Source organism: Vitis vinifera, chromosome 18 (assembly GCF_030704535.1).
Source record: "Vitis vinifera cultivar Pinot Noir 40024 chromosome 18, ASM3070453v1".
In the NCBI taxonomy this organism is placed as follows: domain Eukaryota; kingdom Viridiplantae; phylum Streptophyta; class Magnoliopsida; order Vitales; family Vitaceae; genus Vitis; species Vitis vinifera.
In genome coordinates this window covers 10,307,508-10,330,928 of record NC_081822.1, presented here as the reverse complement: position 1 = coordinate 10,330,928, position 23,421 = coordinate 10,307,508, and the positions used below count along the sequence as shown (strand labels likewise).

General features: G+C 32.0%; 2 protein-coding genes and 1 pseudogene across 2 annotated transcripts; all 3 read left to right on the top strand.

Moving 5' to 3' along the window:
* Nucleotides 1-1,741: 1,741 nt before the first annotated feature.
* Nucleotides 1,742-5,377, top strand: LOC100262602 (cytochrome P450 734A1). The gene is made up of 4 exons (XM_002281612.4): nt 1,742-2,397; nt 2,751-2,995; nt 4,321-4,684; nt 4,767-5,377. The coding sequence occupies exons 1-4, from the start codon at nt 1,909-1,911 to the stop codon at nt 5,178-5,180; spliced, it is 1,512 nt and encodes a 503-aa protein (XP_002281648.1). The 5' UTR covers nt 1,742-1,908; the 3' UTR covers nt 5,181-5,377.
* A 4,501-nt stretch (nt 5,378-9,878) lies between these two features.
* On the top strand, nt 9,879-12,452 carry LOC100260924 (cytochrome P450 734A1-like; annotated as a pseudogene).
* A 7,353-nt stretch (nt 12,453-19,805) lies between these two features.
* Nucleotides 19,806-22,369, top strand: LOC100257474 (cytochrome P450 734A1). The gene is made up of 4 exons (XM_002281625.5): nt 19,806-20,388; nt 20,831-21,075; nt 21,301-21,664; nt 21,808-22,369. The coding sequence occupies exons 1-4, from the start codon at nt 19,906-19,908 to the stop codon at nt 22,225-22,227; spliced, it is 1,512 nt and encodes a 503-aa protein (XP_002281661.1). The 5' UTR covers nt 19,806-19,905; the 3' UTR covers nt 22,228-22,369.
* Nucleotides 22,370-23,421: the final 1,052 nt, after the last annotated feature.

Sequence of the window (23,421 nt, the reverse complement as noted above, 5' to 3'; positions counted from 1 at the left end):
CCCCCAAACGGGAAGGATTGTCCAATCAAGTCTTTAAGACCTACTGGCATGCGTAATCATTTACGCTTAACATGTGAACGACCGATGAGACTCCATTTAGCCCACAAGTTCATGTCACTTAATTGTTGTACATAAACCTAGATCGTTAACAGATTGAAAGGATAGGTGGTTACACAGTCCAACATCATGACACCTGCCAGCCACCCAAAACTGTACAATCATCATTACAGAAGAAAATGAAAGTGCCTAGTCAAGTCTCATTAACCCTTTATAAACCCTCCAAAAATTACAAACGAGGTACGCGTACATGCCCTTATTCACTCTCTCCCACTAAGCAGCTTGAGCTACTCTCGCCTGACTTGAGCTTCGGAGGGATGTACTTGGACCATCCGTTTGGACATCCTTTTGTGCAGGATCTTTTCCATCTAGTCTCATTCTTGCTAGATGGATTCTCCGAAAAGGCACAAAGAATGGAAGAAATTTGTCTGACTTCAATCAAGCTAGATGAACCTAACTCCAGTTGGTTGAGAATCAACAATATATATATATATATATATATATATATATGTTTCTTTTCGACGATATTTTAATCCCTTATGACAAGTTACGCGCTTCTCCTTTTATTTTGATTTTTTTTATATTGAAATTATCAATTGTCGGATTTAATTTAATAGATAATTATCTAAATTTGATCATTTCATTAAATTTTTTCAAAAAAATTATTTCAAATGCATATGATTTTTCTAATATGATATACCTATGAGACACAACAGAGTTTGTTATCATAATTCATTATTTTAAATATTCTTCTTCTAATGAATTATGAAAAGATTCCTCACAATATTCCACAACTCAAGTCAAACAACTTAGAAATAATCAATAATATTTCAAGACTTCAAATTTGTACCCTTTATTTCTATTAATTTTTCTGTTATTAAAATTGATTTCTCTCCCCTAAATATTAATTTAATTATTATATAAAATTTATACTTTTATTATTATTGAGCTCCCATGTCTAAAAAAGTACGTATTTCCCCATGCAAACACAAATAAAATTCCATGATTTTCAATTTTAAAGGGTTTGATCTCTCTTTCATATTATTTTATTTTTTTAACTACTATAATTAGGAATTTCATTTTAGAGTGAGTTAAGAATTTCATATAAGCCATCTCTCATTTGTTTTTCTTAAACTTCTTCCATTTTTGCAAGTTGTGTGTAAGTTTACTAAGAACTAATTAATAGTCATGTAAAACGTTCTATTGTTAAGTATCATGTAAAATGTCCAAAGACATAAATGACAGTAGGGGTAACAATGAGGTGTGTTTGGAAGGGGTCACCCCGTCTTAATTCCTATTCGTTTAACTTTCTTTTCTTTTTTTTAAAAAAAAATTATGTTTAAATTACATTAAAATAAATATATTTTATAAATAATTAATTTATTATGTTTTTTTATAACTTATTTTATTAAAAAAAATATTTTATTATTATCTACATATTAAAAATAGCAAAATAAAAATTAAATTAATTTAATTTTAAAAATTAATTTTATATATAATTGAGATAAAGCGGGATAAGGCAATACCATACCTACTCCAAGTTTTAAAAAAAAATGGCAAACCCGTTCCAAGATCATTTAATTAATATTAAAACTCCCCGTTTGGAGCAGGGCTGATGGGTAAAAAAACCATCCCATTACCATTCCTATATTAACAAATTTCTGTGGAACATTGTATTTATTTGCTTTTATATTATTAAAATTCAAGTTCTAGATCAATAGATCCTACATTCAGAATTAGGCCCTGCTCATCCGTGACTACGCTCCTTTTTCACATCCACCTTCTTTAGCAGTGTCGGCAAAGTCCATCGATCACCACAACCCTATCTATCCGTCTCTGTGATCCACCACCATGCATCTTCTACTGCTTGCCCTATTCTTCAGTGCTGTGATACTGGTATTCAAATTCGTACACTCAATCATCTGGGTTCCATGGAGGATCCAACAACACTTCAGGACTCAGGGCATCGGCGGCCCAGGGTACCGACCCATTTCAGGAAACGTGGGCGAGTTCCAGCGTATGTACTCGGAGGCTCAGTCGAAATCAATGAGTGGATTGCAGCATGACATACTTCACCGGGTGCTTCCGCACTACTCCAGGTGGTCAGGCGCTTACGGGAAGACGTTTATTTGGTGGTTAGGGACAAAGCCCAGGCTGGCTCTAGCAGATCCGGAGTCGATTAAGGAGGTTTTCCTCAAAGCAGGTGTGTCCTATGATAAGGCTAGGTTTAACCCCTTGTCTAAGCTGCTGTTTGCAGATGGACTTGTTGCGTTGAACGGTGAGAAGTGGGCTCTTCATAGAAGAATCACGAATCAGGCTTTCAATACGGAGACAGTTAAGGTTATACAAATCTCTCTTTTCCCTCATACTCAACATATTCAGCAAGCAATATGTAGTTTAATTTTGGTTGATATCAAGACAAGTAATGTGTTTGACGATTATCTGATGAAAATCCAATTACAAAAGTTACTCAGATAATTCTTGAATTGTTTTTCAAATATATTTGAGAACTTTTCAAAATAGGTCCTAGTAATTTCAGCATGTCTTTTTAGAGAAAAGGTAAAAAGCCCTGACTAGATAGCCATTTAGAAGGAACTTCAAAATATCAGCTTAGACTAATCAAGGTTCACTTATTTTATGAACCCATTACCACAAATTGATGGTGTACTAGTATTCTGTATTTGTTTTGATAGGGGTGGGTGCCGGAAATTGTGGCAAGTACTAGTAAGATGTTGGAAGAGTGGGAGGAAGCAAGAAGGGGGAGGGATGAATTGGAAAGGGAAGTGCATAGAGAGCTGCAAAATCTTTCTGCAGACATTATATCCAGAACGGCTTTTGGGAGCAGTTTCCAAGAGGGAAAATGCATTTTTGAACTACAAGAACAGCAAACCCACCTCGTCGTCCAGGCTTTGAGAAGTATCTACATTCCTGGCTTCAGGTCAAAACTCGTATGCCTTGACTTTATTATTCTAATTTAGACAATTATGATTTAGGGTAGTTAAAGCTAATAATGAATTAAGGTTGACATATTTAGCATAATTGATACTAAGTACGTGAAATATGAAAATACGAAGGAGATCAAGGAAAAGTGAACATTCTCATCTTTTAATTCTTTAATTCTTCAACTTTTATATATTCTTTCCCATTCTTTATTCTCACTCCTCTAACCCATTTTGAAAAAGGAAAACACAATAAACATATTTATATACTTTTAGTTATATCTTTTTAATTTTTAATTTTTCTAATTTAATTTAATTTTTGTATTTTATAATTGAATAAGTTAAATTTTAAGTAAAAAGCTAAAAAGAAATATTTTCTATGATTTAAATAAATTTTTAGTTTTATTTTTTATTTTTCTATTTTATTTTACTATTAATAATATAACATTTTAGTAACGTTATTGAAAGTAATTAATAAAACTTTCATTAAAATTTAGTATTAATAATAATATTTTAAAAATGTAATTTTCATATATTTGAAAGAGAGCAATAATTGTTTTTATAAATTTTTTTTGCATATATTTTATAATTTTAATATGATATATATTGTTATTATATGAAATAAAAAATGATGTTGAAATCCTTTAAAAAATAATTTTAAACTTTAAATAATTTAAAGTTATATATTAAAATAATTTTAAATCAAGATTTTAAGTTGTATGTGGGTTTAATTTATTTATTTTTATCATTTTTAAAAAAATATTTTAAAAAAAATTACTAAATATTTAAAAACCTAAAAAAAATAAATAAATAAAAATAAGTAAGGTACATTGTAGATGTACAATATAGTCACATAATATAAATTTATTTTATACTATTTCCAATGTCCTTTAGGTATTTTGGCGTTATAAGAAAATCATATTATTTAACTCAATTATAAATGTTTGTTAACCTTCTAGCTAAATTTTATATCTTTTGTGGATCTTAGGTCCAATATCATTTTTATGTACCTTTATGGTATAATTGTGTGAAAATATATATATATATATATCTCTACTCCAGTGGTTATTTGAGATTGGATTATGTACCTGACTTAGGATAAAGTAATTGGGAAGAAAAAACATGGGTTGAAGTTATCATGATGATTGTTTTCTTCTCTCAACCCATCCTTTTTTATTCCTCCGTTGGAACAAAACATGATAGATGGTGTTCCATTGAAGATCTTGACAAGAATATGGATTGGAAAGTTGTATTGTCTCCCATTCCATGCACGCTTTCTTTTGTAATTCCTTGTGTTTTAAAAATTAAATTATATACACTACAGATATTTGCCCACTAAAAAGAATAGAGAAAGGTGGAGAATAGAGAAGGAAATTGAAGAATCAATACAAAGGCTGATAGACAATAACAACAAAACGAAAGAGAATTCTAAAAATCTAGTCAGTCTACTGTTGTCTGCCTTCAAGAATCAGCACGGTGAAGAAGAGAGATTAACAGTGCAAGAAGTTATAGACGAATGCAAGACCTTCTACTTTGCAGGAAAGGAAACAACTGGTAATCTTTTGACTTGGGCACTTGTCCTTTTAGCAATGCATCAAGAATGGCAAACCAAGGCACGAGAAGAAGTGGTCCAAGTCTATGGCCACACCATGTCTTCCTCTGCAGACAATTTAAGCAAGCTCAAGACTGTAAGTTTAATTTGCTTAAATAATTATGTTCTTTTACCACCATGCCACTAGTAAGATGCATAATTTACATTATTATTTACAGGTGGGCATGATAATCAATGAAACACTTCGACTCTATCCCCCTGTCCAAACCATGTCAAGGGTACCGCCAAAAAATGTGAAGTTAGGAAGGTTAGATGTTCCTGCAGGCACACAGATCTCTTTGGCCATGACCGCTGTTCATCATGACACTCAAATATGGGGTGAAAATGCTAATGAATTCAACCCCTTCAGATTTAAGGAGCCTCGGAAGCAATTAGGCTCATTTTTCCCATTTGGGTTAGGCCCCAGGATATGCATAGGTCAAAATTTTGCGATGGTTGAGGTGAAAATTGTCCTAGCCATGATCATCCAACAATATTCCTTTGTCTTATCTCCAACATATGTTCATGCCCCAACGCAAATCTTTACCCTGCAGCCCCAGTACGGTGCCCACATCCTCTTTACAAGGATTTGAAGTCAAAGGTTTTTTTCTTTTCTCTATGATGTTTGTGACAACAATATTGTACTATCGTTCCTAATGTTGTAAGCTTGTATCCAGTTGATGATGGATGACAAAGCAAATTAATGATATGTTCCTACCTATCTTTTATATTTTCAAATTATGTAATAGTTACGTACGCTTATATATGGATTGAAGTACGTTTTGCTCTATTTTACTTGTGATTTTCTTTTTTTTCTTTTTTTTTTGTGACTTATTTTCATTGGGTTTAGAAATCTTAAAATTTAAGAACATGAAATTGATAAGGTAACCAAGGTGGTAGATAGGTTTAGTCGATGTCTTCTTCTGAGATAATAAGACTTGCCTAGCAAGATTTAGTGTGTGTAGTTTTATTTAAAGAGTTTCATCTCTTTTTCATATTATTTAAAAAAAAAAAAATCTTATTTGCATTTTAAGATTCTAGCAATACCAACTTATAGTAAACATTCAAAAGGAGGGTAAATTGACCGTTAATATATTTTTGAAAATCATATTATTATTAACTATAATTAATATAAGAGTTGAAGACTAAAAAGTATAATAAAAATAATGAATAACAATTGCATATAAATAAATAGAGTAGAAATAGAAGAATAGAAACTCAAGATTTTATGGTGGTATTATGTAATTCGACTTACATTCACTCTTCTTCTAATCGAGATAAAAGTTCCACTAAATCAAGACTTTTGAAACCAATCTAAGGTAAACATTCAAAAGGAGAGGTAAATTGAGCGTTGATATGTTTTTGACTTCAATCAAGATAAAAGTTCTACCAAATCAAGAATTTTAAAACCAAAGTTTTAATCAAACTAGATAAATCAATGGTTGGACCACTAATCCAATGAGCCCAACCCTATGGTGGGCGTCCTTGGGCCACCATGTATCTCAACTTAGCCTAGATGAATGAGGATTATAAAATATGGGATGGATAATATGAGTTTAAGAAATTCCATTAAACAAAACACATCTTAGGATTTGTCAAAACAAGGCATGGGCACTACTCAGACTTGTTGATGTTTAATTGTTCAATGTTGCAAACAAAAAGTAAAATATAATTATTTTCAAAACGAATTATGAATCAAATAATTTTTTTTAATTATAAAATTAAAAAATATATATAAAATATATAATTAATACTAAATAATTAAATTTTCTTCCATTTTCATTGTATTCACATTTAAATATTGTATATATTTCATTTATTAAAATTTAAAATACTAATAAATTTATACTTATGCATGATTTAATTATAATGTCAAAGATAAAAAAATAAATATTTAGTGATTTTTAATCTATTATGCATACTATTTTAAATTTTTATAATTATTTTAAATTTTAATAATATACAAATTATTTATTTATGACCTCATCGGTTTGACTGTGGTTTAACTATTGGTTCGACTATTAATCCGTTAACCAATAACTTTTTTGATTCAATAATGAGTCAGGTTTTAAAAACATTATTTCATTATGTAAAATTGAATTCTTTGTTTTAAGGGACTTTCCACAAGCCTTAAGAGTATTGGGATACTCCTGGTCATACGCATATGCTCTCTAACAACCTAGGGACATTAGATCTAATCCCAGAAAAAAAAAAAAAAACTTATGTTCCTAAATCAAGTTTCACGCTTTTTGTGTTGGATCCACTCAATCACTCTTTCTTGGATCTTGGTACTTATATAGAGTGCAACAAAACTTGAGAGAGAGAGAGAGATTGAGACTCTAAAAGATAAAATTAAAGGTTATATTTGGTTCTCGAAAAATACTAAGGAAAGAAAAAATATACGAAGGAAAGTGATTTTTTCATGTTTGGTTGTCTTATGAAAAATATCAAAAAAAATAAAATATAATTAAAACTAATTAAAAACTTATATATTTTTAAATTATTTAATCGTTATATTGATAAATTAAAATAAATAAAATGAGTTTGAAGTGACAAAAAAAATAATTTATTATTTTTAATCTATTTTTTTATTTTCCTTCACTTTTTATTTCTTTCTACTTTTCCTTTATATTTTCTTTCCCTTACATTTTCCTTCAATTTTTTTGGGAACCAAACATAGCCAAAGTCTTTAACCCTAAATCTTTAAAAGATATTATATATATATTCTTGTGGACTTAAGTAACTTTAATATAATTTGGACATGGGTTGTTTAATCTAACCCTTTAAATCCTAATTAATTAACCAGTTCTAGTGAATTTCAATTAATTAATTAATCTAATCTAAAAAGATCAAAATTAACCAACCATTAAATTTTGTGCAACCCTGTATTTTTATTAAAACACTCTTATACACATAAATGATATAATTTTTTGAGAGTTCTTACATGATATAATATTATTTTAAAATAGAAAATATAAAATGTTTCCAAATGACATTAGGATGAGCTCAACTAGGTTGTTTTTAATTTTGAAATCGAATCTACGCATGGGAGGGTTTTGCATGTTGTAGATTGGAAATGGGAGGGTATTCAATTCTTATGTCGATTGGAAATGGGAACATTAACTATATACAATTACCAATTAAAGATGATATTGTAAGGTTAATGTTTCATGTTGTAGCACAAATCCCACCATCGAACGCTATTGAAATGTATTTGCAGACACGTCCAAGGGATCATTCATCTGGGTTAAGTCCATCATTTGATCAAGAAATTATGGGTCATGATGTGGAAATACCAGCAAAGGGGAATTTGGCAGTGCACACTAATGAAATGGAGGAGAATTTAGCACACAATGATGAAATGACGGGGAAATTGGCAGTAGTAACTTAGTCAGCTATGATAGCGACAAACAACTATGTTGACATCCCATTTACAAATGAAAATGATGATGTGGAATTTTATGATGAGGACAAGATTAATGAGATGAATTGTGATGATGAACCTCCAACAAATAAGACTTCTTTAGATGATGGTGAACATATTATGCCTTCCTCAATGTTCAAACAATTGAGTTGGGATGCAATAAATAGCATGACTGTTGAGCCTCTCACATCACGTATCGGATTGTGGAATGAATCCAATGAGTTGTTTAAAGGATTGAGATTTGAGAGTAAAGAAGACTTGCAATATGCTGTAAAACGTTATGCAATATGTCAGAATCAACATTTGGTTGTTTGTAAATCAGAACCACAATTGTGGGCAATGAGATGTAAGAAGTGGCAGGAATGATGTAATTGGAGGCTTCGTGCATGTCGTCGTAAAAGCCATGGAATGTTTGAAATAACCAAGTATACAGGTCCTCATACTTGTGTTTATCCTAAATTATCACAAGACCACTCTCAATTGGACTCTACATTGATTGCAAGAAAGATCCAAAATGTAGTTCAGAAGGATCACACTACCTCTATTGCTACATTTCATCAGATGGTGAATGATAAATTTGGATATGACGTCCATTATAGGAGAATTTGGGAAGGTAAGAGAAAACCAATGCTTAGAGTTTTTGGTGATTGAGATGAATCTTATCAAGCATTGCCGAAGTAGATGAACATCTTTCAGCTAACTAATCCTGGAACAAAGATTGTTTGGAAGACAATACCTTTAGGAGGGATTTATGGGAACGTGCAGTTTATGCGTGTTTTTTGGACATTTGGCCAATTGTTGAAGGGTTCAAGTATTGCAGACCAATTATACAAATTGATGGTACATTCCTATATGGAAAATACATGGGGAAGCCTTTAATTTCTACTTCAATTGATGCAAATGGTCATATATTCCCCCTTGTGTTTGCAATTGTTGAGGAAGAATCACATGATAGTTGGTCTTAGTTTCTTATTGCATTAAGGCGTCACGTCACTCAAAGAGAAGGGATATGCTTAATTTCATATCACCATGCAGGAATAAATATTGCTTTTAGAAATCCATCGAATTTTGAAGAGACACCTTCCACAATTCCCAAAAAATGGAATTATACTAAAGGGGTCTCTTGAAGAGACACCTTTCATAATTTTAAAAAAAATTAGGTTTATACTGAACAATTTTCATACACAGTGAAAATTTTCGAATTTATGTTGAAGGTGTCTCTTCAAGAGACATCTTTAACTTTAAAATCATTTCCATAATTTTTAATACATATTGAATTTTGTGGAATTGTGGTAAGTGTCTTTTCAAGAGACACCTTTAGTATAAATTCAATTTTCTGAAATTGTAAAAAGTGTCTCTTGAAGAGACACTTTTAGTATATATATTAAAATTTGTGGAATTATGGAAAATGTTTCTCAAGTGACACCTTTTGTATAAATTAAAAATTTTTCGAATTGTAAAATGTATCTTTTCAAGAGACATTTTTAGCTTTAAAATCAAATTCATGAGACATTCAAATTTTTCAAATTGAAGAGACGCCTTTAATACATATTGAATTTTATAGAATTGTGAAAAACATCTTTTCAAGAGATACCTTTAATATAAATCTAATTTTCTGGAATTATATAAGGTGTCTCTTGAAGAGACATCTTTAACCTAAATTCAATCTTTTTAAAAATGTATCATGATTTTAAAAATTGTGGAATTGTAGATTTATCAATATTTTTTCAACTTACATTTTTTTAATAATTATTTTTTAAAATTGCTGCAAAAGTTAAAAAAAAAAAAAAGCCCTCCGGATAACAATGGCACATCTGCTCTCTCACCCACTCTTTCATTTTCTAAGTTGGGCCCCACTCCCCTCTCTGACTTTGCTCTCCCATCATGGGCATGTAGTCCAGCTTCTCCCTGCAATTAAAATCCACTACACTTTTCCCCAAAACTCCATCTCTCTCTTCCCTTTCTTTCATCCACCACCACCATGCATCTCCTTGCCGTTGGATTGTTCATTCCTGTCATCTTGATACTGAAATTTATACACAAAATCATCTGGGTGCCATGGAGGATCCATCGCCACTTCAACAAACAAGGCGTAAGCGGCCCCGCCTACAGTCCCATATTCGGGAACACAGCTGAGATCCACCGTATGTACGCGGAGGTGCAGTCAAAATCCATTTCTTTTGGGCATGATATACTTCATCGTGTAGCTCCACATTACCACCGGTGGTCATCTGATTATGGGAAGACTTTCGTGTGGTGGTTCGGGCCATTTCCCAGGTTGAGTATAGCGGACCCGGAGTTGATTAAGGAGGTTCTTATGAATACAAGTGGCTGCTATGGCAAGGTTGGGTTGAACCCTTTGTCTAAGCTGCTGTTTGGAGATGGACTCGCTGTGTTGGAGGGTGAGAAGTGGGCTCTTCACAGAAGAATCAGTAACCTGGTCTTCAACATGGAGAGGGTTAAGGTGATTTCTGTCTTCTCTTCTCTTCCGTCTTCTCTATCCGGACCAGAAATTAAGATTAAATTACCAGCTTAAAATATTGCTCTTCCCAAGGAAAAATAAAATGGAAAACTTTCCGCCTAGGGGAAGTTTCCTTTAAGTCAATGAAGAATGATTCGTTTTATGCTCATTTTCATATTTTAATGGGGGCGGTTTAATTATCTATAGAATGAAGAGGATGTGTTTACCATATTTGTGGAAGAATCCAACGAATGTTCCATTATTGCCAGCCTTTTTTTTCTGCTTTCTGCATATTTTATCGTAGCTGTTCCTAATAATTAAGTTGCTTAACAAAAAAATTATTTATAATAGACTAGTGGGATGCAATAGGCCATAAATGAATCCATAAGCTGTCATGGAATGATGTGGACCCACTCTGGGACAATGCCAAAATTGTATTGACAGGGGTGGATTCCAGAAATTGTGGCTAGTGTGACAAAGATGATGGAGAAGTGGGAGGAAGAAAGAGGAGGGAGGGAGGAGTTGGAGATTGATGCGCACAAAGAACTGCATAACCTCACAGCAGATATCATATCAAGAACTGCTTTTGGAAGCAGCTTTGAAGAGGGGAAGCGCATTTTTGAATTACAAGAACAGTAGATGCACCTTGTCTCCATGGCTTTAAGAAGTGTTTATATTCCCGGCTTCAGGTGATGCTTATCTTCAATAAACTCTCATGCTTTAACCTTATTAGTCTAATTGCATGACAAACTTAGAGGGCTTTAGTACAGAGGTAAAGTATATGGGGAGAAAAGGAAGGTTGTTATAATTATCAATGTCTCTGCTTATCTTTTTCAACGCTTCATTGGAGAGTTGGTCTAGAGCATGACATAACAAGAAGTTGACGAGTTTTTGTAAAACCAAATTATATACAGATTTTTGCCCACTAAGAAGAACAGAGAAAGATGGAGACTTGAGGAGGAAACTCAAAAGTCCATTCGGATGTTAATTGAGACTAATAGCAAAGCAAAGGAAAATTCAGAAAATTTAATTAGTCTATTAATGTCTGCCAACAAGAATCAGCAGGGAGGAGAAGAGATGTTTGGAGTGGAGGATGTTATAGGCGAATGCAAGACATTCTACTTTGCAGGAAAGGAAACGACTGCTAATCTTTTGACTTGGGCTCTTCTTCTTCTAGCTTTTCATCAAGAATGGCAAGACAAAGCACGGGAAGAAGTGGTTCGCATCTATGGACACAATGCGCCTTCTGCAGCAGAGAATTTAAACGACCTTAAAATTGTAAGCTCACCAAAACTCCACGTAAAAAATTTCAAGTAGTTGACAGGATTCATGAAATTTTTTCAGTCATTTTCAATATATGTGGCAGGACCTAGCTTTCTACATTAGTATGATAAATATACACTTAATACTATTGTTTACAGGTAAGCATGATACTCAATGAAACACTTCGACTCTACCCCCCTGTTGTGGCGATGACAAGGAAAGTATCGAAAAATGTCAAGCTAGGGAGTCTCGATATTCCTTCAAACACGCAACTGTACTTGGTCATGACTGCTGTTCATCACGACCCTAAAATATGGGGTGAAGATGCTAATGATTTCAATCCACTGAGATTTAAGGAACCTCGGAAGCATCTAGCCTCGTTTTTCCCCTTTGGGTTGGGCCCCAGGATCTGTGTAGGTCAAACTCTTGCAGTGGTTGAGGCAAAAATTGCCCTCTCTATGATCGTCCAACATTATTCTTTCGAGTTATCATCAACATATGTTCATGCCCCAATGCTGTTTATCACCCTGCAGCCTCAGTATGGTGCTCACATTCTCTTTAGAAGGATTTTAAGCTGAAAACTTTCCTGGTGTTTGGAGTTTCTGTGATAAAGATGAGCCAGAGTATATAATATGGTAGTGTATACTAATTTGGTATACGATATTGTGGGATTATGTAATAGTGTGTATTAATTGAAATAAACTTGTTATGTATTCAGCTTGGTGGATTGAGTTCATGCATTGAATTGCTGCATCTCTGCCTGAAACCAGCTCACCTGAGTCTGATTCATTGGTGTGCTTTACCTGAAAAAGATTGAGAATTGTATGAAGCTGTACTTCCCATCATGCTATCAGTTATTGGTAAAAAAACATAATTTTCCTGTAAAGACGAACAGAACTCAAGAATAGTGTCATTTAAGATGGACAAAGACAATCTCCATGTTTTGAATTGAGGGGCCCCTCTCTAACCTGTTGGAAGACTCTTTTCATCAGCCATTGGTTTTCACTTTTCACTACAGAAGGCTCTCCAAGTTGTTCCTGCAAAATCCACCCACCTCTTTCCCACTGGGATAGTAATAATATCATCAGATTGGGCATAATCCCTCATTTTCAAGCTATTCCTTGATGGTGGACTTCTTTGGTTGAAAAGTGAGAAGTAGGCTTTTCATCATTCGTATTATCGTGTAGAATCTGTGTATTTGGGCGTTAAAATGAGCACCCACATGCTCAAAGATGAGAAGAAAGGAAAACAAAAAGGGAAAAAAAATAATTCTTGGGAAACTTATGTGCCAATTGTCATTTAACTAATAAGTTAGTAGATATTGAGGTTCTTCAAGTAGTACTTTCTGATACTATATTTGAAACAGTTGTTCAAATTTCTTATAATATGCAACTGAAATAAGTTCTTGATAATGGTAAAAGATGGATTTTTTTTTATAACAAAAAACACAGAAAACACATTTGATAACCAAAAAGGGTTTTATGCTAATTATACAAATATGTATAATATTTAAAAATAAAAAATTATAAAATTATTTTTAAAACGTATTGTAGACCCCTTTGTGGACACGACCTTGGGGGGAGGGGGAGAAGTTGAATTTTTTTTTCATTTTTGAAGTGGGGGAACCTCTTTCTGGAGGAAGCAAACTGCGTGGACATGTGCAACCACCACCAACTTGCCATGGTGGTGGTTGAGAGAAAGACATCTCTGAGCAAGAGATGATGGATGGAACGAGAGCAGTTAAGGTAGAGATGAGTGGAATGAAGGGTTTTTGGGGGAAAAATTTTTTGAGAGAGCTTGAGGCAAGTGAGGTTTGGGAGAGTTTGGGAGCAAGAAGAAACAGAGGAGGAGTTCGTCGTTTTCGTCCAAGTATGATTGAGGCATGCTTGATATTTCTCTACTTTAGATTGTTTTGTCTCACCTCCTGCTATTTCCGAGTTCATGTTGATGCTTGATTGCAGACATCATATGTTGTGCATATCGGTGGAATCCGAGTTTTTTTTTTTTATGTATTTCATGACTGGTTTGGCCTTATTTCTTCGGCTCTAGTTCGAGTTTTTCGTGAGATGGCCTATCATGCTTTCATCTCTATTTAAAAATGTGTTTGGATTCCGCTCACCTGTTTAAGCACATCGATTAAAGCATGAAACAGGGCTTCGTTCGACCATTTGTTATGTTATTTTATCTTCACTCTCCTTGCTCTGTTCTTGCTGTTTACTCTCTATTTTCGGTGTCCCTTTTTGAGGTGAGTGTTAAACTGTGCGCATCCCCTGTTCTGCTCTCGGCTGGTACACCGATAAATGCCTCTGAGTCTTTATCATGTTTCCGTTTACTCTTTGGCACGTTAACAAAAAAACATCAAACCATCATGACAGTCCTCTAAAGGTTTTAGAGATGAGAGTTTGCATCCTGGAAATTTCACTTTTCTGCTAATAGTCTTGAGCAAACTATTCAGCAAATAATGGATACGGGCGGAGGAAATTGGGTCGAGGGGACTGTTATCCGTGCACTTCGAACAGCTCACCACAATCCAGAGCGAGCTATAGATTGCTTATATTTATGGATTCCAGAAGTGGCGCAAGTTGTGGTTCAAGGCGACTCGTTCCCCAGCAGATCGAGAAACTGATGGAAACACATTCTGGTGCTACTACAGTGGATTGGCCTGATTTATCTTGGCCTCTGGAGTGAGTTTCGCTTCCTTTGGACAACATCACCTGGGTTCGGGGCTCGCCACCTCAGGTTGGCTTTCACAGCACTCCTACGTTCTTGGATGGTAGGACATTTTAGTCATTTTTTTTAAACGAATGAGGAAGGGCCTACTGTGGCTGCGGCCTTGAGTCCGTCGGTGGGGGTAGTGCGACAGGCATGAGCAGTGGGAGATGAATCCGATTGAAGATGACGCGATTGCAACGAGGTTCGAATGCTTCGGGTAGGTTCTCTGATCAATGAACGCTTCAGAGACTTGAAATGCTTGGCGTTTTGGGGTTTGTAGACGTAAGAGTTTCAGGGTTTTGGTTTGGAGATGTCGGCGTCTTTGGCGGCATTGGGGCGGTCTCGGATCTGACCGTTCACCCTGGTTTTCAAGAGTGGACCGTTTTTCCTACTCTTCAAAAGTGATAGGTTGGGAGTTTTGGAATTAGTAATGGCTATCCTGACATGCACTTTATTAGTTTTCTTTAAAAATGATCTTTTGTTATGGGTCACAATGGGATCCTTCGGAATGACACAAGCGATGCAATGGAAGGTTTTATTTTCTGGAACGATAAGCGCACTATTAAATCTTTGATTATCAGACGACCTATTTTGCTGGTGTTAGAAGATATAGATGGATGCATGCAATTCCTCCTCATGCTCCTGAGAATAGGAATGACTCCTGTTGTTCCGGTTTGCATGGCCACCCTTTTGGGCCCATTTTCAAAGCCCACAAACTTCAAAAATTAATTTTTGAAAATCCAACTTCCAAATAATTCAACTCCACAATTCTTCATAGAATTTTTAGGTCTTAAATTCAATTTCCAATAATTTTTCAAAACCCCAATTTTCACATTCATTTATTTAATCATTATTTTATTATTATTATTATTATTATTATTATTAATTTACTTATTTTTAGAATTCCATCTTTAGTTTTTTTTTTTAAATTCAGTTTCAAAATTTAATTTCCAATTTAAAAAATTCTATTTTTCACATTTATTTACTTAATCATTATTATTTTCGTTATTATCATCATTCTATTTATTTATTTATTTATTTATTTATTTTTTAAGATTTCATCTTTAAGATTTTGGTTTCAAAATTTAATTTCCAATTTCCAAAATTCCAATTTTCACATTTATTTATTTAATCGTTATTATTTCATTTATTTATTTATTTGTTTACTTATTTTTAAAATTTCATCTTTAAATAATTCTTCAAAATTCGGATTTCCAATTTTAATTTCTAATTTACAAAATTCCAATTTTCACATTTATTTACTTAATCATTATTATTTTTCGTTATTATTATTATTCTATTTATTTATTTATTTGTTTTGAAATTTTCATCTTTAAATGATTCTTTAAGATTTCGGTTTCCAAATTTAATTTCCAATTTCCTAAATTCCTATTTTCACATTTACTTATTTAATCATTATTTATTTAATCATTATTATTTCATTTATTTATTTATTTACTTATTTTTAAAATTCTATCTTTAAATAATTCTTCAAAATTCTGACTTCCAAATTTGATTTCTAATTTCCAAAATTCCAATTTTCACTTATATTTGTTTTATTATTATTATTTTTGTTATTATTATTATTTTATTTGTTTGTTTATTTATTTATTTATTAAAAAAAAGATTCCATCTTCAAACAATTCTTCAAAATTCCAAATTTTTAAATTTAATTTTTAAAACTTCTATTTTCAAATAATTTCAAAATTCCAATTTTCAAAACTTCCATTTTAAAATAATTTCCAAGTTCCCAATTTTCATAATTTAATTTTCAGAACTTCAATTCTCAAACAATTTTCGATACTCCAATTTCTTTCAAATTTAATTTCCAAAACTCCAATTCTCAAATAATTTTCAAATTTCCAATTTCTTTCAAATTTAATTTCCCAAAATTCCAATTCTTAAATTTAACTGTCGAAACCCCAATTTTCAAATAATTTTCAAGACTTCAATTTCTAAATGAATTTCAAAACTCTAGTTTTCTTTCGAATAATTTTAATTCTACTCTTTTTTTTAATATTTTATCTTCATAAGTTTTCTTTGATTTTCAAATAATCTCTTGTTTTCCTTTATTTTTTTTCTTAATAAGAATGAATATGATTTTCATAATTTCAAAAGCAATGGAATTTGTGAGATTAATTCATATAAAAATAAATTGGGCTTTGGTGAGGGTCCTACATATGATCTCTTCTGATTATCAACTGTTGTACTTAATGAATATTGTTTGATCTTTGTCTTGCTCTTTAATATGCATGTAATAAGTTGTATTTGAGCTAACCCTATTTCCGTGATAGCGCAGTATTATTTGTTGCTAAAATACGATCTCACTCTCACTTAGCTTATTCTTATGTATGTTTCATTTTATTATCCGATCATTTTATTAGTATCCATTGATTTTCTCGTCAATTGTCACACTTGTCTTACCTTATTTAATAGAGACCGGTTTTTAAGGAACTCAGAGGGGTGTTACGGCTCACCACCGTACTTTCCCGATAAATAACCTGACCCCGGACTCAAACTCACTTTTTCATAAACTTGTTTCTCCTTTAGGAGTCACACTTAGGGTTTTTTTTCTTTTTTTTTTCCCTTCAAAAATAAAATAAAAATAAATGGCGACTTCAAGTCTTTTAAAAAAAAATCAAATTTTCACCAAATAAATAAAAAAATGAGCTTCGCTATCGAGTGGGAACGCATCAAACAAAATTGCGGGATCCACACATATTTAATAATATTAAAAATAAATTAAAAATATTTTAAATTTCCAAACAAACTTTTATCTTATAAAAATATAGAACAGTTTTCAAAAGCAATTTTTAAAAACTATTTTTCAGAATTGTTTTTAAAAACAGTTACGAAATGGATCGGATTTGATGGAGAAGGTAACGTTTTTTCCTCTTGCATTGATAAATGTGATGTAAGTTAAAAAAAAATAGAGAATTTTTAAAAATTGGTTTTTGAAAATTATTTTTTACAACTATTGGATTATGTTTCATAGATTAATAAAATAATAGTGCCTAAGGAACTTGAAATTTTCTTTAACCTATTTTTTATGTTTTTAAAAAATTTTCAAAAGCAACTTTTATTTCCGATCAATATTTGTATTTGTATAATTATTTTTAAAACAATTTTAAGAAAACAAGTAAAAATAATTCAAATATAAAATATAAAATGTTTCCAAATGATATTATTTTTTATTATATATATAATTTCATTTTGTTAGGAAAATAAATAAATTTTATTTATTTTGTAATTATTTATTATACAAATAATAATATAAACATATACATATAGGTTAGAAAAATATTATGACCGATTCAATAAATTTGATTTAGAACCCGTTTGGTAGTGATTCTAGTGGAAGTGTTTTTATTTGAAGTGTTTTCTACTATAGTGTTTCTGTGAAAAACACTTTTATGATAATCAGAAAAAATGATTCTAAAGTGTTTTTGATAATATATTGTATAAACATAAAAACACTTTTAATATTAATAAATTATCAAAAAGGACATACCATTTTAATTAAAAAAAATGGTATGATAAACAAAAAAAAAACTTTTTATTAATGAAAAAACATCTAAATCACTAAAAAAATAACATTGAATAAAAGATAATTTTAAAATTAAAACAATATATGATTACCTATTAATTTCTAAAAAAAAAAAAGACTTTTCTAATTAAAAATAATAATTTTTTTATCACTATACTAAAATTTTAAAAAATATTTACAAAAAATATCTAAATCAATAAAAAAAAAAAGGAACATTGAATAAAAGATAATTTTAAAAGTAAAACAATATATGACCACCTATTAATTTCTAAAAAAAAAAAAAGATTTTTCTAATTAAAAATAATAATTTTTTTTTATCAATATACTAAAATCTTTAAAAATATTTACAAAAAATATCTAAATCAATAAAAATATTTACCTTCGATCCACGATCTTGAATGAAAATAGAGGTTTACTGTGTTGTCTCAGATGGAGAGCGATGGAGGAGGAGAATAAAGGAGAGAGGTATGAACGAAAGGGAATAAAGATATCGGGAATCACTGGGGGCATTTTTGGAATATTTCAAAAAAATTGAAGTGTTTTTTTAAAAAAAACACCTGTCAAGTGATTCTCTAAAAATCACTTCAAGTGTTTTTCCAGATTTTCAAAAGTGTTTTTTAAAATTTGCCAAACACTTTATTTTCATCCCAAAAACACTTAAAAGTGTTTTTAAGGGTAGAAATACTTTTAAAAATCACTGTCAAACGGGCTCTAAAAGGAGCTCAACGGTTGTTTTCAATTTTGAAATGAATCTGGAAGGGTTTTTAAGCATATTTAGTAAACTTTAAATATTAAATTAAAATAATTAACTTATTCTTAATTTCAAAAAAAGTTTTACCTTATTTATCCATATTACTATATTTTAAAACTATGATTTTAATCAATTTATTATAATAAATATTTTATGATTATCTTTTATATGTACCATACTTTAAACATAAATGTTTTATAAATAAATTTATTACTTATAATTAATAAATATAAATTAAAATTAAAATTAATGAGAATAAATATTAATTAAAATTAATGAGAATAAATATGATAATATAATAAATTAAACTAAATTTTAAATTAATTTTATCAAATAATTTTTATACTTAAAATTTAAAAAAATAATAATAATAAGTTTTAAATAAGTTAAAGTCAATCTAACTCTATGTAAATAATAAGTATTAAATTTTATCAAACATCTCATATAACAACGACTTATTTATCAAAAAAAACTTCATTAAACATTTTCATCTATTTAATAAATTGAGTTGATTTAGTAGAGGTTTGATAAGTTAACCTAATAACTTAAATTGATTTAATAACTTAATTTTATTAAGTAAATTAAGAAGATTTAATAAAATAACTTAAAATAAAAAAATAATTTTAAGCGATAAGTATAAGCAATTAACTTATTTTTAAGTTTATTTTTTCATTTTACTTTTTCATCTTGCTTGTTTTAAATATCTCTATGATTTTTATTATTATTTCATGACATTATTATTATTCAACCTTTTTTATTATAATTATACTTTATAAAAATAAATAAGTCAATTTGATAATTTAAAATTAATTTAAAATTAATTTTATTAAACAAGTAAAAATTAAATAATAAGTGGTAAATCATTTAAATATAATTTAACTTAAAATGAAATTTAAGTATTAAGTGTTAAATTTTAGCAAGCACCCCTTAGTCCAAAACCAGGAACCTTATTAACCCTTTCCATCTATCACTCACGTCCGGATAACAATGGCACGTATGCTCTCACCCACTCTTCCTTTTTCTAAGTTGGGCCCCACTCCCCTCTCTGACTTTGCTCTCCCATCATGGGCATGTAGTCCAGCCTCTCCCTGCAATTAAAATCCACTACACTTTCCCCAAAACTCCATCTCTCTCTGCCCTTTCTTTCATCTACCACCCCCATGCATCTCCTTGCCGTTGGATTGTTCATTCCTGTCATCTTGATACTAAAATTAATACACAAAATCATCTGGGTGCCATGGAGGATCCAACGCCACTTCAACAAACAAGGCGTAAGTGGCCCCGCCTACAGTCCCATATTCGGGAACACAGCTGAGATCCACCGTATGTACGCGGAGGTGAAGTCAAAATCCATTTCTTTTGGGCATGACATACTTCATCGTGTAGCTCCACATTACCACCGGTGGTCATCTGATTATGGGAAGACTTTCGTGTGGTGGTTCGGGCCAATTCCCAGGTTGGGTATAGCGGACCCGGAGTTGATTAAGGAGGTTCTTATGAATACAAGTGGCTGCTATGGCAAGATTGGGTTGAACCCTTTGTCTAAGCTGCTGTTTGGAGATGGACTCGTTGTGTTGGAGGGTGAGAAGTGGGCTCTTCACAGAAGAATCAGTAACCAGGTCTTCAACATGGAGAGGGTTAAGGTGATTTCTGTCTTCTCTTCTCTTCAGTCTTCTCTATCCGGACCACAAATTTAGATTAAATTACCAGCTTCAAATATTGCTCTTCCCAAGGAAAAATAAAATGGAAAACTTTCCGCCCAGGGGAAGTTTCCTTTTAGTCAATGAAGAATGATTTGTTTTATGCTCATTTTCATATTTTAATGGGGGCGGTTTAATTATCCATAGAATGAAGAGCCTGGGTTTACCATATTTGTAGAAGAATCCAACGGATGTTCCATTATTGCCCACCTTTTTTTTCTGCTTTCTGCATATTTTATAGTAGCTGTTCCCAATAATTAAGTTGCTTAACAAAAAAAAATATTTATAATGGACTAGTGGGATGCAATAGGCCATAAATGAATCCATAAGCTGCCATGGAATGATGTGAACCCACTCTGGGACAATGCCAAAATTGTATTGACAGGGGTGGATTTCAGAAATTGTGGCTAGTGTTACAAAGATGATGGAGAAGTGGGAGGAAGAAAGAGGAGGGAGGGAGGAGTTGGAGATTGATGCGCACAAAGAACTGCACAACCTCACAGCAGATATCATATCAAGAACTGCTTTTGGAAGCAGCTTTGAAGAGGGGAAGCGCATTTTTGAATTACAAGAACAGCAGATGCACCTTGTCTCCCAGGCTATAAGAAGTGTTTATATTCCCGGCTTCAGGTGATGCTTATCTTCAACAAACTCTCATGCTTTAACCTTATTAGTCTAATTGCATGACAAACTTAGAGGGCTTTGGTACAGAGGTAAAGTATATGGGAAGAAAAGGAAGGTGGTTATAATTATCAATGTCTCTGCTTATCTTTTTCAACGCTTCATTGGAGAGTTGGTCTAGAGCATGACATAACAAGAAGTTGACAAGTTTTTGTAAAACCAAATTATATACAGATTTTTGCCCACTAAGAAGAACAGAGAAAGGTGGAGACTTGAGGAGGAAACTCGAAAGTCAATTCGGATGTTAATTGAGACTAATAGCAAAGCAAAGGAAAATTCAGAAAATTTAATTAGTCTATTAATGTCTGCCAACAAGAATCAGCAGGGAGGAGAAGAGATGTTTGGAGTGGAGGATGTTATAGGCGAATGCAAGACATTCTACTTTGCAGGAAAGGAAACGACTGCTAATCTTTTGACTTGGGCTCTTCTTCTTCTAGCTTTTCATCAAGAATGGCAAGACAAAGCACGGGAAGAAGTGGTTCGCATCTATGGACACAATGCGCCTTCTGCAGCAGAGAATTTAAACGACCTTAAAATTGTAAGCTCACCAAAACTCCACGTAAAAAATTTCAAGTAGTTGACAGGATTCATGAAATTTTTTCAGTCATTTTCAATATATGTGGCAGGACCTAGCTTTCTACATTAGTATGATAAATATACACTTTATACTATTGTTTACAGGTAAGCATGATACTCAATGAAACACTTCGACTCTACCCCCCTGTTGTGGCGATGACAAGGAAAGTATCCAGAAATGTCAAGCTAGGGAGTCTAGATATTCCTGCAAACACCCAACTGTACTTGGCCATGACTGCTGTTCATCACGACCCTAAAATATGGGGTGAAGATGCTAATGATTTCAATCCACTGAGATTTAAGGAGCCTCGGAAGCATCTAGCCTCGTTTTTCCCCTTTGGGTTGGGCCCCAGGATCTGTGTAGGTCAAACTCTTGCAGTGGTTGAGGCAAAAATTGCCCTCTCTATGATCATCCAACATTATTCTTTTGAGTTATCATCAACATATGTTCATGCCCCAATGCAGTTTATCACCCTGCAGCCTCAGTATGGTGCTCACATTCTCTTTAGAAGGATTTTAAGCTGAAAATTTTCCTGGTGTTTGGAGTTTCTGTGATAAAGATGAGCCAGAGTATCTAATATGGTAGTGTAAACTAATTTGGTATATGATATTGTGGGATTATGTAATAGTATGTATTAATTGAAATAAACTTGTTATGTATTCAGCTTGGTGGATTGAGTTCATGCATTGAATTGCTGCATCTCTGCCTGAAACCAGCTCACCTGAGTCTGGTTCATCGGTATGCTTTACCTGAAAGAGATTAAGAATTGTATGAAGCTGTACTTCCCATCATGCTATCAGTTATTGGTAAAAAAACATAATTTTCCTGTAAAGACGAACAGAACTCAAGAATAGTGTCATTTAAGATGGACAAAGACAATCTCCATGTTTTGAATTGAGGGACCCCTCTCTAACCTGTTGGAAGACTCTTTCATCAGCCATTGGTTTTCACTTTTCACTACAGAAGGCACTCCAAGTTGTTCCTGCAAAATCCACCCACCTCTTTCCCACTGGCATAGTAATAATATCATCAGATTGGGCATAATCCCTTATTTTCAAGCTATTCCCTGATGGTGGACTTCTTTGGTTGAAAAGTGAGAAGTAGGCTTTTCATCATTCTTATTATCATGTCGAATCTGTGTATTTGGGCGTTAAAATGAGCACCCACATGCTCAAAAATGAAAAGAAAACAAAACAAAAGGGGGAAAAAAAAAATCAAGCCCTATTTGGAAACTTATGTGTCAATTGTCATTTAGCTAATAAGCCGGTAGATGTTGAGGTTCCACAAGTAGTACTTTTTGATACTATATTTGAAGTAGTTGTTCAAATTCCTTATAATATGCAACTGAAATAAGTTCTTACTAATGGTAAAAGATAAGTTTTTTTCTATAACAAAAAACATAGAAAACACATTTGCTAATCAAAAACTATTTTTTGCTAATTATACAAAGATGTATAATATTTAAAATTAAAATATATATAATTATTTTTAAAATATATTTAATAATATTAAAAATAAGTTAAAAATATTTTAGATTTCCAAACAAACTTTTGTCTTACAAAAATAGAGAACAGTTTTCAAAAATTGTTCTTAAAAACTATTTTTCAAATTTTATTTCAATAACACAAGTGATTTGATGGAGAAGGTGACTTGTTTTCATCTTTGCTTGAAATTTTCTTTAACCTATTTTTTATGTTTTTAAAAATTTTTCAAAAGCA

Coding starts and splice junctions, on each gene's coding strand:
- LOC100262602 (XM_002281612.4), top strand. CDS start 1,909: ATGCATCTTCTACTGCTTGCCCTATTCTTCAGTGCTGTGATACTGGTA. Junction 2,996..4,320: donor ATCTACATTCCTGGCTTCAG/GTCAAAACTCGT, acceptor TATACACTACAG/ATATTTGCCCACTAAAAAGA. Junction 4,685..4,766: donor ATTTAAGCAAGCTCAAGACT/GTAAGTTTAATT, acceptor TATTATTTACAG/GTGGGCATGATAATCAATGA.
- LOC100257474 (XM_002281625.5), top strand. CDS start 19,906: ATGCATCTCCTTGCCGTTGGATTGTTCATTCCTGTCATCTTGATACTA. Junction 20,389..20,830: donor TCAACATGGAGAGGGTTAAG/GTGATTTCTGTC, acceptor TTGTATTGACAG/GGGTGGATTTCAGAAATTGT. Junction 21,076..21,300: donor GTTTATATTCCCGGCTTCAG/GTGATGCTTATC, acceptor AATTATATACAG/ATTTTTGCCCACTAAGAAGA.